The sequence below is a fragment of the Ambystoma mexicanum genome, chromosome 10 (assembly GCF_040938575.1).
Source record: "Ambystoma mexicanum isolate Mex_15411 chromosome 10, UKY_AmexF1_1, whole genome shotgun sequence".
Taxonomy (NCBI): domain Eukaryota; kingdom Metazoa; phylum Chordata; class Amphibia; order Caudata; family Ambystomatidae; genus Ambystoma; species Ambystoma mexicanum.
This window is the reverse complement of record NC_090932.1, coordinates 306,367,863-306,384,897: the sequence shown is the minus strand read 5'-3', so window position 1 is coordinate 306,384,897 and position 17,035 is coordinate 306,367,863. Positions and strand designations below refer to the sequence as shown.

Here is a 17,035-nt window from a genome sequence, read left to right as displayed (position 1 = left end):
TCCGTCTCTTCTGTGCCATTTTTTCCTTGCAGCAATCCTTCGTTTTATTAATTTTATATTTCCTTCTCTTCGTCATTCAGTTTTGCTTCTATTCCATGCCATCGCTTCTCCTCAGTGTCTTCCATCTCTTGTGGATTCTTTTTATTTTTGTATGAGAAACTATCCTTCTGGCAGCCACAGCCGATGCTTACACATTTTCTGCCTTTCCCTGTAGCTGCAACCGGACCTGCAGAGCAGCCTGGTCAACATTTGGCTTCAAAGCATTACTTTAAAACGGTGTCGTTTGAGGTACATTTCGTGAAGGGGGCATGTTGTGACGCTAGGACGCCCTCCCCGCCCCCTCTCCGTAAGTATGGGTCCCTTGTGCGTGCTGAACCCTGGCTGTACACGTGGCCTGTTCTGACATTATGCTTCGGTTGGTGCTGATCCGCGGCCACAATGAGGAAGTTCGCGCGCAGTTTCCTTTTTGCTTCTGCAGGCTTGAAACAGGAAACTGAGTGACTGTGAGATTAAAAACGGAGGGAGCCGGTGGTTGGAAGGGCGAGCTCGGCGGAGGTGGGGTGGATGGGGCTCTTCGCTTCACAATTACAGTGGGAGAGTGGACCGTCTTCAGGCGCAACTGTCACTGAGCACTCTGCAGAGGAGCTGTCTCTTGTTCTGGTTGGGGGAGAGAGACGCCTTGCACAGGGTGGCCTGCAAACTGCGAGAGGAGGCTTTCAATGTTGCTGATGCTACAGAGCTCGAGTTGAGTATGTCACCGGGCTCCACTCGGAGTGAGAGCCAAGTGCGTGGGGCCTGACTCTGCAGAGAGAGAGTGGTCGCTTGTGACAAGGGTGGAAGGTCGTTTCAAAGAGCTGAGGCCTGTGCCTCCTAACTCTGCAGCAATGATCAACGGCTGGTGCCATGGCAACATCACCCGCTCCAAGGCCGAGGACCTCCTCTCCAAGTCTGGCAAAGATGGCAGCTTCCTGGTGCGGGTCAGCGAATCCATCAATGGGGCCTACGCTCTGTGTGTGCTGTGAGTATCCTCCTCAGCCTTTCCACTGTCCTCACAGGTGCCCCTCGTTAAGGGTGGGTTTGTGAGATACCTTCCTATAGATAAAAATGCATTGTATCCACCCAGGGCCGGCTTTAGAAGCAGCAGCGCCCTGGGCAGCAAATCAAAAATGTGGTGCCCCTCCCTCCAGGCCCCTAGTCATGGGGCAGGGGGTGGGGGAGTGCCAAATTTTTCAATAGACATGGCATGCGCCCTATTGATGTTAGATGTGCTCCGCTCCTGAGAGCGGAGCGCATTTAATTTCAATAGGGCACCTGCCGCACCTTCTCCTATCACGCCAGCTTGGTGGAAACTTTGAAAGATTCCCCTGAGCTTGTATGGCGGGGGTCTAATGGCAGTGCGCCCTGGGCGGCCGCCCGGCCTGCCCGGCCCTAAGGCCGGCTCTGGATCTCGCAGTGCTGGCTCAGTGTGCTAGGGGGGGTGGGGTGCGGGCGCATAAGGGCTTGGACGGCCCAGCGCGTATTAAAGAATCACACCGCCTGGTGCTGGGCCAGACCAATATTTAAGTTTACATGACACAGAGCTGGTCCTTAAACGCACTTGCAATAACAGCAGGTTGTTCGACTGATACAAACAACAGAACTGAGACCCCTGCTTTGCATATGTGGCGATTGGTGCAATTATTGACCGTCCTGATTCTAAAGACTCGGGGATGCTCACAGACGAGTCATGTGGGTCACCTCCGTATTTACCTACAGGCTTTGCTCCAGGAGCAGCTGGGTGGCAGATACATGCCAGGACCATCTCTCCCCCCATAGCTCCTCATAGAAATAGCACCTCTTATCACGACAGCCTCTAATTAGCCACCGACATAAAAAATAATCGAAAAATAATCACAAAACCTACAACCCAGTTGCGAACCTCTGGGGCAGGTATGGGAACAGAGCAATGTGGACGGTATTGTTTATTTCATTAGGAAAATAATGTAAATGTAATAATCACAGAGCATTTTCTTTTCCACTGTCCCAAAGTACATATTCTGACGGTTTCCCCCTCTGAAGCATTTGCATTATAGTCGTATTTCTAAGAAGCTGTCAGAATGTTGGGGAGGGAGTGGGAGGGGTGCACTGAAAACATTCTTGCACAGCTGGCAGGCCTGGGGCCAGCACTGGATCCACCCCCTCCCCCATAAACAGGGTCAGACTGGGTGGAACATTTTGTTTGCCCATCACCTAAAATAGTGACCTACATTTGCGTGCATTTTGTTACTTTTCTTGACCTACTGGACTCACATTGGACGTCATTCCTCCCCTCCCTCCCCCCCCCGGGCATAAATTGCTCAGAGGGAACTTGTTACATTGGCAGGTAGCTGCAAACTGTTGCCTCCTTGCAATTTGTCTCATTTGCACTAAAAATTGCAAAACGAAGGTGTGAATGTAGGGGCTATCGCTTGTACGACCTTGTTATTTGCACTTCACAGTGGAAAAACTTGCACCTGTCAGGCAGCGTTTACAATGGATTCCTGTGAAGTCAGCCTGCTTTTTGCTGATATGGAAAAGCAGTCCATTCCATGGGAATCCATTGGTTTTCGGCCAGTATGAACATGTAATGCTGACATAAAACCAAGTGGTTTTCAGAGTTGTGGGGGGCACAGGGTGGTGGAAACATTGCTCCCATTCCGTGCCCTTTCTCTGCCTCTGCCAAAAAAGCCACGCAGTGTAAAGGAAGTTGTTAAAACAGGTCTTTAGCACCTTCATTTATGCTCTTGGGCTCCGGAAAAATGGGTCACATGACAAATGGTGTATTTTAAGCACATTGCATTAAGTCAGCAAATTGGGCACAACCCAGCCAACTCTGATTGGCCTGTTGGGTTATCCATTCGGCCTTTGCCCTGTTACCAAGTAGGCTTGTTGGATCCTGGTCACAAACCTCGACACAATGGTAGACCCTCTTACACAGATAGAAGAGGGGTTCAGGGGAACATGCAAGTGTTTCACCCCGGGGTGTTTTCGGGTGCTGCATAGGAGCGCCGTTGAGAGGTATTTAAGGGGGCAGGAAAGGTTTGGGAGCAGGTGACGGTTAGGACCTAGCATTTGTCACGCACAAGCTGGTCGATACCCTACCACAGGCACAATGAGACCCCAACCCACCACAAAATAGAAGGACTATGAGACTCTCCCTCACACACAGACCAACTTGGTATAAGGTGACTGGATTTTACAAACTAAACACCGGCTCTATTTTGGAAATTCACTATAGAAGGACATGAAAGAGTGTACACTGGCAAACATATATTGAAGTAGAATGACCAGCTATAATGTTTTTTAAACAGCAGATCAATTTCTGTTTTAGACTCTATCAGTGCTATTTTATGGCTGCTGCAACAATTTAAGCAGCAAACTTATGCAATTTTCCACACACTATGGGTCTACGGGAGAAGGGATCATGTAAAACAAGCATTGGTAATGCAAATAGTCTGGGCGTTTACTGCTGTCCTTTGCATTTTCCATTTATAGGTTCCGGAGTGCAAGGAGGAGAATGTAAAGTTTCATCGGAGCATGGGATAAGGTGTGCAGATGTAGGGTGACCAGATTCAAAAAGTAAAAAACCAGGACAGGACAAAGAACATAAAAATAGGTTTAACTCTTGAAAAAGGCAGTACCCTTCAGTAGTGTTTGGAGGAAAAAGGGGTTTAAGTGTTACTGATCAAAGAAACATATTATAATTAATTTATCACAAACTAACTCTATCTTAAGTTGGAAAATGCAGCATTTCTTCTGTGTGAGATTGTGCATTCCTGCCTGCCAGCTATGTAGACCTGCTACAAAAAACCGAGACCACTGCAGTTTCCAATGAACATAATTTTGAGAAAGGGGGACAGAGCACCAAATACTGGAACAGTGCCAGCAAAACCGGGACGTCTAGTCACCCTATGCAGATGTGAAATAGAATGGGAAGGGGAATAGAGCAAGGGAGGAAGCCATTGCAAAAAAACCACACAGAAGCGCCTAGGATCTATGTGATTATTGCGACGGCCGAAAATGCAGACTTTTTTTTAAACCCCTTTACACCACATATATATGCAGAGGGAGACCCCCCGCAACCCACCCCATATTAATATTATATTCTATACGCCTGCACATATATATGTGGTTTAAGGGGGGGGTCCAAAAAAAATAAAAGTCAGCATTTTCAGCCGTCGTAATTGTGAGGGCGACATTTTGGTACGATTCCAAGCGCATACGCACACACGCGCAAAGATGCACATGGGCATTGGTGCCATGTGATCAGAAATCAACAGGTCTGTCTAGAAACACAGGAACTAAGAGTATTTGCACAACAACTTTCCAGCATAGCTCAATGTTTCTATAACTAACAAGTTTTGTATTGTATTGTATTTATTTATATAGCGCACCAAGCCGGGACGCAACTGGGCACATTTCTTAGGTGCAAATGTAGATACGTTATTTACAGTAACAAGCATAATCATACACACATTTATACATTTAACAGGAAGTGTTTTACACATGTTATGCAGGCACAATTTATAGGCACAAAGTAAGGCATGCAATAAAGCATAAAATGTATATAGAGTGGCGTCGGATAGTGGAGAGTATGTACAGCTGATGGAATTCTGGGGCACCGGTAGGTTAGTTTTCATTCAGAATGAGCCAGGATTTGGCTTCTTTCCGGAATTTCTGGAAAGAAGGTTCTAGTCTAATGTTACAAGGTAGAGTGTTCCATGTTTTGGCTGCAAGGACTGGGAAGCTTTTTCCTCCTGTTTTTTGTAGTTTGAACCTGGGTATGATAAGGTAGTTGGAGTGGGATGATGTGGTTTGTCTCGTTGAGGTGTTAAGGTTACATTTATCGCAGAGGTATTTAGGTGCTTGGTTGTGTAAGCATTTGTATGTGAGGGAGAGGGTCTTAAGCTTGATTCTTTGGTTGATTGAAAGCCAGTGAACACTGCTATTAAAACCTGTGCCCTTGGGCACCCCCATGACTGGAATATTCACCAGACCTAAGAAAGAAAAAAGCAGCGCAAATTATTTAAGCTATTAGCGGCACCTAAAGGCAGATTCACAAAGCTTTGAGCAATTTGCACTTGTGAAACGAAAGCGTTTTATGCGTCTATAAATTGCACATCTAACTTGGGTGCAAATGTTGCTTTGCTTTTGCGAATAAGTTCCAATGTGCCCTCAAACCAACATCAAGAACCCAGGACAAAACGTGAGAATCATTTTCCCACGTTTTTGTCCACCCCTGGACATCCACAAAGTGCACAGACTGGCCAGGGGCACCGACTTTTGCTTTCCCCATGGGGTTGGAGGTGGGGAGACCGGCTCCAAAAAAACTAAACGTCCCATTGGGGGTGGTGGGTTTACTCTGAGGGGACTTCATGACCATGTGTTGTTGTTATCCAAAACACATCAGATGAAGAAAAATAAACACAACATTGCCCCAAGCCAGTCCTATGCACCAGCAACCGGAGAGCAACAGCCAAACAGCACAACCTGTTCCCAACAAGTCTTTCAACCGTACAGGCCCCCTTCTTCACAGAACAGGCACCCGGAACCTCTGCGGTGGCTCAAGTAGCGTCCATTACCTTTCAGGGGCCTGAGTAGGAACATCTCTACGAGGTGGGCCCAGAATGCGACAGGGATAGCATGGAGGCCAGCCCTCGCACAGCAGCGGCGGAAACGACCATCCGTCCACTCCCATCAGGATAGCATGGATTTCTTGGCAAGTGGACACATGCGTGCAAAGGCGTGGGGAGTCAGGCAGGCTGCATTCTGCCTGCAGCAGCTTAGCCCCAGGCTGCCTGCTCCGTTCTTGGCGTTAAAAAGGCAGGATAAAAAACACCACAAATATTTTCATCGCTCAATTTAATGGAGCCCCAGGTGAAAAAAGAACACACCCAAACGAAAATAAGACATTGTGGTGAAATGTTTAAAAGTACAAATATTCTAAGGGCACATTACCAGACAGCAGCCACGCCCGTATCCTCTGTGATTTTCCTCAGGTTTAGCAATCACTGCCGCTTGTTGCTCTTACAAGATGGCTGCTCTTGCCCAGTCACGAGAAAGGAGGCCTGCCTCACTCGCGAAAAGAGATCCCTCTGCTTTGAAAGTCGCACAGACAGGTGATATGTGACAGTACTCCTGATTGGGAGAAAATACATTAAATAAGACACTATTGGATTACATCCACGTAGTACAACAGGAATGAACACTTTGTGCGCTGGCAATTGTATGCCACAGCATTTCCAGTTGTTGTGTTAACCATGAAGACTGTTTTCTTGGAACCCCTTTCTTCTGATAGCAATTAATTTTTGCCGATATTTGGTGGCTTATGCTTCCAAAAAGCACCAAAACCAAAAATGGGAGTGAACCTCTGCCCTCAAACCAGGCCATCTGGTCATCTTAGACTAGTAGCCACCCCCTCACAGACACATTGAGACAGACCAATTGATGACGCAGCTGAACTCTCATTTGAAGAGTATCTTTGCCTAAATGTATACTTTGGAGGTCAGGAAAGGTATCAATTGTAGACTAATAGTGGATGTAAAATGAGGACCAGCTCCCCAAATATAGTTTTTCCCATAGACAAGCTGGGAGAAGCCCGCTCGCAGATATACCACAGGTTCAAGCACCATCGAGTGGCAGTAGCAGGCTCTTGAGATACCCTCCTGTAGACCGACATAGCATATGAGCTACCCTCGCACAGTGCTAGCCTCGCATTCAGAGAGAACGTCAGACACTCTCCAACATAGTGTGGCACACTGCTGGCCACCCTCCCCTAGGGGCAGACAGGTGGTGAGACACCCTCTCACACGCAAAGGTATACTGTCTCTAGTTGACTCCAGAACAGCATCCTAACTTAGATATTAGGGAGATGAGCCAGATGATTAGTGATTCATACTCGATTGGGTATCGTTCAGTTCTCATGTTCATTCTCTAGTAGCGTGGCATTGATGAAAATAAGTCGTAGATAATAGTCAATAATAGGATCCGGCCCTCTAAGCCCCGCTCAAGCCCAATGGATAGAACATGAAGGGGGGGGCTATGGCTCTGGGCACTCAATAAGCATCAAAGTGAATTTGAATATTGCGATTTAGCCAATTGGAATTTTTCCAGTGCACAATTAAGGTTAAGTTCTAGGTGAGCTAACGAAGATTTTGTGCCTCAATACCATTACCGCCACTTGACCTGGCAGATTTACCACCATATTACAAGTGGCGGTAGGTGGTGTTAGTCTCCATTTATTGGTGTCCATAGGACTCCATGGGGATTTTGGAGGAATTACCGCTGGCTGTAATTCTGCTGATTTTGATGATTTTTGTCTGTAAAGTGGCAGATTTACATGCAATTTTTTGCTGGAGGTGAACCGTCCACTTCACCACCTAACTTATAGTTCGGCAATGCAGCGGTAACAAAGTTACCACTCTGCTACCACACATCGTTACTGCACCGCAGTACTCATAATGAGCCCCCTTGTCTGCTGTGTGTGTGTGTGTGTGTGTGTGTGTGTGTGTGTGTGTGTGGGGGAGGGGTCTGGGGGGGGCAAGGGGAAGTGCGATACTGTTGCGCAACCAGGAATGATCTTCTTTTGAAAAGATTTGCTTACGTTTGCTTAACAATAGGAACGGCCCATTATACGCTTGTATGAGCGTATTGTACACGCCCTGGATGCTCATTGGGGCTTGAGTGGAGAGAATATCAGTGTTTCACTTCCTTGAGAAACTGAAAACCAACGTTACAAAGGACGTTAAGATCTCAGCTGTGGAATATGAACTTCGTGTGATATAAACCAGCACAAGTCATTGCTAGATAAACTGATTCTCACCAACCTTCAAAGCGCTCAAGAATATAGTGGACGAACATCGATGTCTGGAAGGTTTTAAATTAGCTATAACCTCTGATATCGCCCTGAACAACCCTCCAAAGCATTGTTTTCAGCCTTCCATGCCGTTACCGAAGGGCAAAGACGACATCAGGCTTGGCCCCACTCTAAAAAGGGCAGTCAGGACCAAACTGATCGGCCACATCCCTTCGTCATGAGAGCACGAGCAACCCTAGACATGTTTCAGCCTCATGGTGGAGCATCATCAGTGAGGTGTAGCTTGGGTCTCTAGGCACTGCAAGTTAGGAGCCCACATCTAGGCACACCCGTCCCACTCCAGGTGACACGAGCAAAACAAAAGATTGATGGCTGGAAGGTTTGGAATTAATCATAAGCCCCGGTCGGAAGCGTTGCTCAGAGCAATTGCAGAAGTCATGGTTCATTTGACTGTTCAGTTTTGCTGAACTAATACGCGACCACGATGGAGTCTGATGTATCATGCTGCCCTTGGATGTGAGATGTCCTATCTTTTCCTGTTACATGTTGGTTGTTCATGTGGGTTTATGCGGACCTACGACTGTCTCAAAGCAGTGCAGAAGACCCAATGAAAGGGAAGGGCGAGACGACGGGAGTGAAATGAAACAAGAGAACAGAGGAGCGGGCAAAAGTGAGGAGAATTTATAGTGTGGCAGGTGGGGGTGCAGTGTGGGAAGAGAGGCAGGCAGGAAAGTACCCCTTGCCTCTAATGGCTGCATGGAGTCCCTTGCTACTCAATCTCTCCATCTCTGGATCTCACTTTTTCTCGCTTTCTCTTCGCTATATATCTCTTTCTCTCCCTGCACCTCCAAATTATAAAATGTACTTTCAGAGTTGGAGGCAGCGAGAGCCTTGCTGCTGCACACACACCCTCATCCCCTTAGGTGTGTCTGGTTCTGAGAGTAAAGAGACAAGAGACAACAGGGTTCAAAGGAAGAGCGCCCACCAAGGTGCTGAAGGGCAGCCCTTAGTCGCTGGCCATTGGCTTCTGGAGCTCTAGGCATAGTTCTCGACTACTGGTGGGCCATCACATCCGGGCAGCCTTTGGCATGACTTCAGGACACAGCGCACAGTGTTCTGCATTTTCAGTCTAAGCTTTCCGTTACAATGGGTGGCAGCTGCAGCAGGCTGCCAGTACGAGAGGGCCCCAGATGTGTATGCGAAGGGCCCCGGGGCCTAATCTGCTTCGGCCCGGTCAATGCCTTCTGGATCCAATCTCCAATGGGAGAAAAACACTTCGCCGTCATGTCCCAAGAGAGATGACGGCACAGCACTAGAGAGTCATTCTTGCCCTGGTGCTGTTCTCTCTCCCAACATCCCAGCGGAGGCAGTGTAGGCCCGGGGACCTGGGCTCAGAAGGTGAAGTGTTAGCCACGTCTTGCTGGGCAGAACAAGCACATTTGGCACACACTCCAGTGACCCTCCATTTCATAGGGGGCCTCAATTGTCTCCCGAGAAAAAGGATATGTGCATACCTTGGGGGTCACCTTGAAAGGTGGGCCACTGCACGGTCATAACCTTTACTCACTATTCACTGGGTTGTAGTCTGCTTTCTGCCTAGGGTCTATCGCATAGCGTTGCAGTTTATATAGTCCGAGCTCGGCCCTGTGCTGCTTTCCCCAGGGTCTCCCCTTTCTAAGGCTTCCTTCCCTCCCCTCCTGGATCTTCTGAGGCCCTAGTGGGCAGGCACGCTCCCTATGACTGCCTTCTCATAGAAGAGCACCTCTGGACACTGGCCTCCCATTGACCTGAGAGGTCAAAGCACACTTCCCATGTCCAGATAAAGACACATCCAGCTGGGCTTTCTATAGATGTATTTGTATTCATTGAAAGTGAAGGGTGATTTGCCAAGATGAGCTGTAGAGAGGACCTACTGAGGGCTGGAGCAGTCCACTTGCGGGGTGCTTTATAATCCTTCACAAAGTCATGTTGAAATAGTCCATACATTAAACCGGCTGGTATTGGGGAAACAGCTGGGAAACATATATATGGTCATTACAAAATAGACATCTTCAGTAAGGACGGGTGTGTATATATGTACTGAACCAAACTGACCAGCTACAGCAGTTAGCCAGCAGACTCTTCCCACAGAGCCTTCAAGGCACTAACACAATTGACTTGAATTCGATTTTTTTTATTCCATTTTTTTTAAAGTATAAGCCAAGGCTTGTGAGTTGTGAAACTTCGGCCATTTCGCAGCGCTACCGCCCCCAGCTTCCAGGCGGCAAAGGATCTACATATATATATGCAATCCAGTCAGGTTAGGGGTCTTTGGGCTGCATTGGGGTGGGGGTGATGGCAGAGTAACACTCTGGGGCTTCCTCCTGGTGGAGTGCATGATTCTTAAGAATGATTTAAAAAAACGTACAGCGTAAGGTTGCATACATTCAAGAGAGGCTGTCGGACAACAAGGCATTTTTTTAAAACAGTTTCCACTCTACATTAATCAAAGCATAGCTAGTCCAACCTAAGCTAACATCAACTTTACTTCTCAACACTGTTGGTTAAACAGTCCCCATTATACGTCAGATAATCGTCAAAACGTGCCCTTCTCGAGGAAGACACGTCCTCTCTTGCTTAGAGAGACAGCACAGCCTGAAACACTTCACACTTCAGCCTGTTATTACTTTTCACGTTTCTCAGCGTCTGTTTCTTTGCAACAATTAGGGTCGAGCTCCAGGGCGGAAAGGACAGATTAGGGTCGAGCGCCAGGATGCAGAGCACCCGAGAGCATATGAGAGACGCGTGTTTCAGTCAATTCAATTCTCTGAAGTACTTCCTGCCACAACGACTCGACCTTCCCGCATTTCCAGAACATGCGAAGGCTCGTGCCATTCGCTACATCTCAATAACAGGTCAGGTCTTCCACCTCTTCCAGTGCCACCAATAGAGAGTGAATGGTTCTTGGTGGTTTGTATCAAAGGTTTAGGTCTACTTTCAACCTCGCTGCATTATTCAGACACATACGTAGCCAGCCCTGCTCAGAGATGGGAGCTCATAGGTCTGTCAACAAGCTTTCTCAAGTGGACCTCACTGTTCACTGCCACCGCCTTCCTTTGTCTTCAACCCTCCTCTGCCTCTCATGACTTACTACTACACCTTCTTCTGACAGGGGATACGATAGACACGCTTGTGCCCCCAGTATAAAGAAATGTACATTCTATTTTAGAATACAATAATAGTCTGTAGTACAAGACACAATATATGCCAACAGTTAACCAAGGCATACGGTGGAATCTCTTACTTGTTACTAGTGTGGCGCTAAGTGCCGTTACTTGTGTGATGCTAATACCCGTAGGCATCTCAGCGCTCTACCAGTGGCTGCAGGAGAAAGTGGTTCCATTTGATAACGTCCCCTGGAAAAAAATGCCAGGTAGACAACTTTTTTTTTCTGACCCCTAAAATACTTTCCCCAAAGATTTGTTTTTTCCCCGAAAGGAGATAAGATCATCAGTGCCATGAACGTTGAAGGGGGGGCTGGGGGAATTCCAGTGATTTGCTGCATGAATCATAGCAGCACGGCCCAAGCCGCTGACTTGTTTGTACCTAGGAATACGAATAAGGAAGGAGGAGCCTCATCTTGATGCCCGAGCGTGTTATATATTTATAAAAACCATACCTGATGTGCAAAGGGATATTCCCATGAAAGGCCTTATGGGTCCGGGTAAATCGTTTGAATATAATTCTGGCCCTCAGATGGACCCAGTGTAATTTCTTCTACAAAGGAACAATGTGCATGTGACAAGGGGTTTCCGTTCATGCGGGATCAGCGGTATTCTGTACAATTTAGAGATACTTCACCGCATGTCTAGGAGACCCCGCATATAAAGCGTTACAATAATGCATACTAGAGCAAATAATGGCTCTGGCGATGGTTGCACATGTGACTCAGAAAGAAGGGTCGCAATTATCTAAACAGCATTAAGTAAAAATTGACAGAAGTGATCACTGAATTTATCTGGGGTATAATGGAAAGAATGGAGTCCAGAATTACTCCAAATTTCTTCACTTTTTGATGGATAGTTATAGAAAACCTTGTGAGAGAAATGCTTGAATATCTTGCAAGGACTGGGGTTAGATGTTTAGTGTCTGAAAGAAGAGGTTCTGTTTTATTTTGGTTGAGTCCTAAAATAATTATCAGTCATTCATCTTTCAATCCTATTGAAGATTTGCTGAAGTCTAGTAATGTCTGACTGCTGATCTTTACCGAGTTGGAATACAAGTTGGGTGTCACGTGCAAAGGTTTGATGGCAATGCCAAGCTCTACCACAAGGTGGTGTAAGCGTTTAAAACTGATGTGAAAGAGCAATGGTAACAACCATGATCCATGGTGAACAGCCCAGTTGTTAATTTCCTTTTGTGATTGATAATTCCCTCTCTTACCTACTTACCTATGGAGGATCTGAGACGCATACATTTCCTCTTAAACTTTTTTGATTAGGATGTTATGATCTTAAGGGCCTGATTCATGGAAGTGTTTTATAATGTCGCAATCCCTCAGGAAAACATTCTGTGAATTAGGACCTAAGTGTCAAATGCCGAGGAGAGATACATCAATTTGAGGTGACCAGAATCTCCACCATCCGTCATTTTGTGAAGGGTGGTTTTCATGTTGCTTAGAGCCAACTCCATGCTTTATCAGGGTTGTCCGTCTTCCTTTCCATCGCCTTCTTTTCGGTGGGTAAAGAGGCTGCATCAACGGGATGTTCACTGGGTGCTTTAAGTTGTTCCTAGAGAGAAAAACACATTTTCAGTGACTTTTGGGCTTGCCAGTTAGAGTCTTGCGGTGATACTGAGACAGTGATCGTCGAATCCTATAACACACGCCTGTTTTATCTTCAAAGTGTCTCCAATATGGCATCGAGAATGTGTTGGAGAAATACATGCTTTATGTGAAGGTCACAAGTCCTCCACCTTTTATAGTTAGCGGATCAGTCTGCAATATTGTTTTCCCCATTACTAATTGGGTTTGAAACACAATTTTGACTTCTCATTTGTCATTGGGGTCTTGTTGAACTCAGCCTTCCTATATGGGAGATGATGTGTACATCGCTTTGGTATGCCTTCATTAATTAATTAATGATACAAGGAAGATGGACACAGTGTCCTGGTGGATGGATGTCGAAAGATCACCAAACTTAGCTCGACATGCAAACACTTGGACATCAACAGACCCCCATTTTTACTTGGTTGACACTAAAATACATTAATAAGCAATTGCTGATCATTCAACACCTAGTGTTTGACATCTGCAATAGCTCAACACCCCTCGCCATCCTCATTGTACTGTCCTCATTGGGGGGGGGGTGTCCCTAAACCTCTCTATCTGCCCTCACTTCCCCACCCACCCACTTTCCCCTCACTATGACATTTTCCCTAGCCGCAAACCTTCTGGCTAATCATCCCATATGTTGAGCTACATGAGCTGTCGATCTACTTGAAATGGCGACCTGTTACTCTCAAGCTGCTGAACATGTCGAGATGTCCCTTGTCTATAAGTATACCCATTACCGTCCTGGTAACGTATGCGATCTTTATTACTCCAAGTATTACTCTTCCTCAACCCATTCATTGTGACCCTCCTGCCCACCCAGACCAATGCATAATTGATCTTGACACTGGTATCCCCGAAAAGATTGGAAAGAAAATGCCAAATGATCATTTACTGAGCATAAATCAATAAATACAAATACAAAATTCGGCATGGGACAAAAAAACCAATTGCATAATGCCGAACAAGGGGAGCAGGGGATGCGTGGGTCTCCCCCGCAGGTGTAAGGTAAGTATATAGGGGTAAAGGAATGGGGTGTATTGGGAAAGTGGAAAGTCAGAATTTTGGGAATTCATAGCTTTGAGTCTCGCAGTATTCAGCCGCGTTATTTCATCGTAGATCCCTTCAAAGGTGTTAGGCTTGGATATAGACAGGACGTTAACTGGAGAAGGGCCGGTTCACTTTGTCAAGGGATAGAAGTTTAAAAAAAGCGAAAAAAAGAAAGGGGTGTATGTGAGATACAAGGCTTGTGCCTGTTGGGTGGGGGGCAAAGAAGAATCGGATATTATATGGGCATAGCCCAGCGAAATCATGGTACAAACAGAGAGAGTTTTTAAATTGCTGGAAAACCTGATGATCTGATCATGGGGAACAAAAGAAGCAGGAAAAGCCCAATGAAGTAGGCAGAGGCAACCCACGTGATAGACTGGTCAGCAGAGGGCGGGAAGCCCAAATGTGTGCTACTATGAGGAGGAGGCAAAGGTAAGTTCTGTTATCTGTGTTATTGCACAGCTGTAGAATGGCCCCACTTCCCTCTATCACTCCTGCCACCGTCGTCCACGCGCCCGCTCTCCATTCTCCTCACTACATTGAACCGTATAATACACAATGCCAAACAGTGGGCCCTTTGACTGAAAAGTTAATCCCTAATTACACCACAGCAAGGCCCCAAAGGAACAGAAGCAGAGACACAATACCCGGCCAAGCAGTCTCAGGCAGTACCATCTCTATCACTGAAGGAGGACAAAGCACAAAATGGCCGCCTGCCTGCCGTGAATCACCGCAAAATAAATATATAAAAAGACGATGAGACCAAATCATGACCTTGAAAAAAGTGATTGGCAACAAGGCTAGATAGACCCTTAAGTTTAAATAGAGAGTGCGTCTCCCCGATTCCTGTTTTAGCAACCCAGTTTTCATCACCATCAATAGGCCTAAATCTAGATAGTAGTTCAATGGGGAAATCTGGAAGGTGCATACATGGGCAAAGGGAATGGAGAACGCTTGCGTTATCCCAAGCCCCAACCCCCATCCCCTCACCAGAGGCCCATCGTTCATAGTCCAGCGTGTAGAGAGACTTATGCCAGCTGTGCAATTATACATTGTTTCCCTTTGCAAATCTTGTAATCCTGAGATGTAATTCTCTTTGCACTTTGAACTGAGAACGTTCACGTTCTCCTCTTTTAAGGTTTTAATGTGCGATGTTAACAACGAGCTTTACGTGAATAATGTTTCACCGGCGCCGTAAAGGCATTCGGTCGGTTAATAAGAACGTGAAACTGGCAGAACTTTCAAAAAGGAAAGCAGAACCTCTGAAGCCACACAAGGGGAAGAGTGGAGCTGCGCCTCACAAGGCCTGGCCAGAGAGATGCAGCGATGCCAAAGGAATGTCCCCAAACGGTCAAATGGAGACACGTGCACAGAACACCAAACCATTCAAAGTGAGGAAGCAGGATCTGACCCGCTTTGAAAACGTGCAAAGAGGCAGCAATTCTATGCATTCATTTATCTACTGCGGACGTGCAAGGTGCCACAGGCAAAAACAGCTTCAGAGAGCGGGACAAGAGGCGGGGAGGAAACTGATGAGGGTACGGTAGCGCCAGTCATGGAAAATGAGGAGCATCCTGAGGGTACGACAGGGCCAGTCATGGAGGGCCTGTCATGGAAAATGAGGAGCATCCTGACGGTACGGTAGGGACAGTCATGGAAAATGAGGAGCATCCTGAGGATACGGCAGGGCCAGTCATGGAAAATGAGGAGCATCCTGAGGATACGGCAGGGCCAGTCATGGAAAATGAGGAGCATTCTGAGGGTACGGCAGGGCCTGTCATGGAAAATGAAGAGCATCCTGAGGGTACGGCAGGGCCAGTCAATGAGGAGCATCCTGAGGATACGACAGGGCCAGTCATGGAAAATGAGGAGCATCCTGAGGGTACGGCAGGGCCTGTCATGGAAAATGAAGAGCATCCTGAGGGTACGGCAGGGCCAGTCATGGAAAATGAGGAGCATCCTGAGGATAGGGTAGGGCCAGTCATGGAAAATGAGGAGCATCCTGAGGGTACGACAGGGCCAGTCATGGAAAATGAGGAGCATCCTGAGGGTACGGCAGGGCCAGTCATGGAAAATGAGGAGCATCCTGAGGGTACGGCAGGGCCAGTCATGGAAAATGAGGAGCATTCTGAGGGTACGACAGGGCCAGTCATGGAAAATGAGGAGCATCCTGAGGGTACATCATGGCCAGTCATGGAAAATGAGGAGCATCCCGAGGGCACGGTAGGGCCTGTCATGGAAAAAGAGGAGCATCCCAAGGGTACGACAGGGCCAGTCATGGAAAATGAGGAGCATCCTGAGGGTACGGCAGGGCCAGTCATGGAAAATGAGGAGCATTCTGAGGGTACGACAGGGCCAGTCATGGAAAATGAGGAGCATCCTGAGGGTACATCATGGCCAGTCATGGAAAATGAGGAGCATCCTGAGGGTACGGCAGGGCCAGTCATGGAAAATGAGGAGCATTCTGAGGGTACGACAGGGCCAGTCATGGAAAATGAGGAGCATCCTGAGGGTACATCATGGCCAGTCATGGAAAATGAGGAGCATCCCGAGGGTACGGTAGGGCCTGTCGTGGAAAAAGAGGAGCATCCCGAGGGTACGGTAGGGCCTGTCATGGAAAATGAGGAGCATCCCGAGGGTACGGTAGGGCCAGTCATGGAAAATGAGGAGCATCCATTAACAGCTAAAACCAAAGGTCTCATTCTTGGACCTTGACCAATTTTTGGATGCTGCTTTAAACAGACACAAGCTGTACATGGAGTGTCATACACTGATCTAACACCCTCTCTCTACGTCTCTCCATCGCACTGTATTTCTTTCTCTCCCGCTCTCTCTGTATTCACGTTGCCAGGTGCTCGTTTGCTAGAGATGCCCCAGCTATTGCTGACAGCAGCACGACCAAGAAAAAACACAGATAACTTGAAGCAAGGAGCGCTCTGTTTTTTTGTGATTGGAAGCAGAATGAGAGATGCAGCGACAGAGGCATCCCCTGAGGCAGGGACTGGCCTGGTAATTAAAGGGATACATTGTCAGGTGTGGGCCCTTCAGGAATGTCACCATCACACTGGGGGTGCTTTCTTTGTATGGGTGGTGCTGGGAGGGTACGGATATCCTTTGCATGGAGTGCTGGAGTGCTGACAGACCTTATAAGGGGCAAGAGGACCAGGCTGCAGGTTAAATAGCCGCATTTGTTATTTTCTGCTTTTTGTTAATTCTTGTTTTTTGTGCATACTGTAATAAATGTGTAAAGTCAGCAGCACTACCAGCCAATCCGTGGAAAGCATGTGTAATTAAACATTGCCTTGGTGCTCACAGAAGAAAAAGATCATTTGTTTTCATTT

The 17,035-nt window shown here is 47.1% G+C and overlaps 1 protein-coding gene across 5 annotated transcripts in view; it reads left to right on the top strand.

The window, feature by feature from the left end:
• Positions 1-519: 519 nt before the first annotated feature.
• INPP5D (inositol polyphosphate-5-phosphatase D) overlaps positions 520-17,035 on the top strand; it is a 1,036,816-nt gene continuing 1,020,300 nt past the window's right edge. For all 5 annotated transcript variants that reach the window (XM_069617886.1, XM_069617890.1, XM_069617887.1 and 2 more), the window contains exon 1: positions 520-1,018. In XM_069617886.1, the coding sequence (XP_069473987.1) occupies positions 885-1,018 (134 nt within the window). In that variant the 5' untranslated portion in view covers positions 520-884. The remainder of the gene's footprint in view (positions 1,019-17,035) is intronic.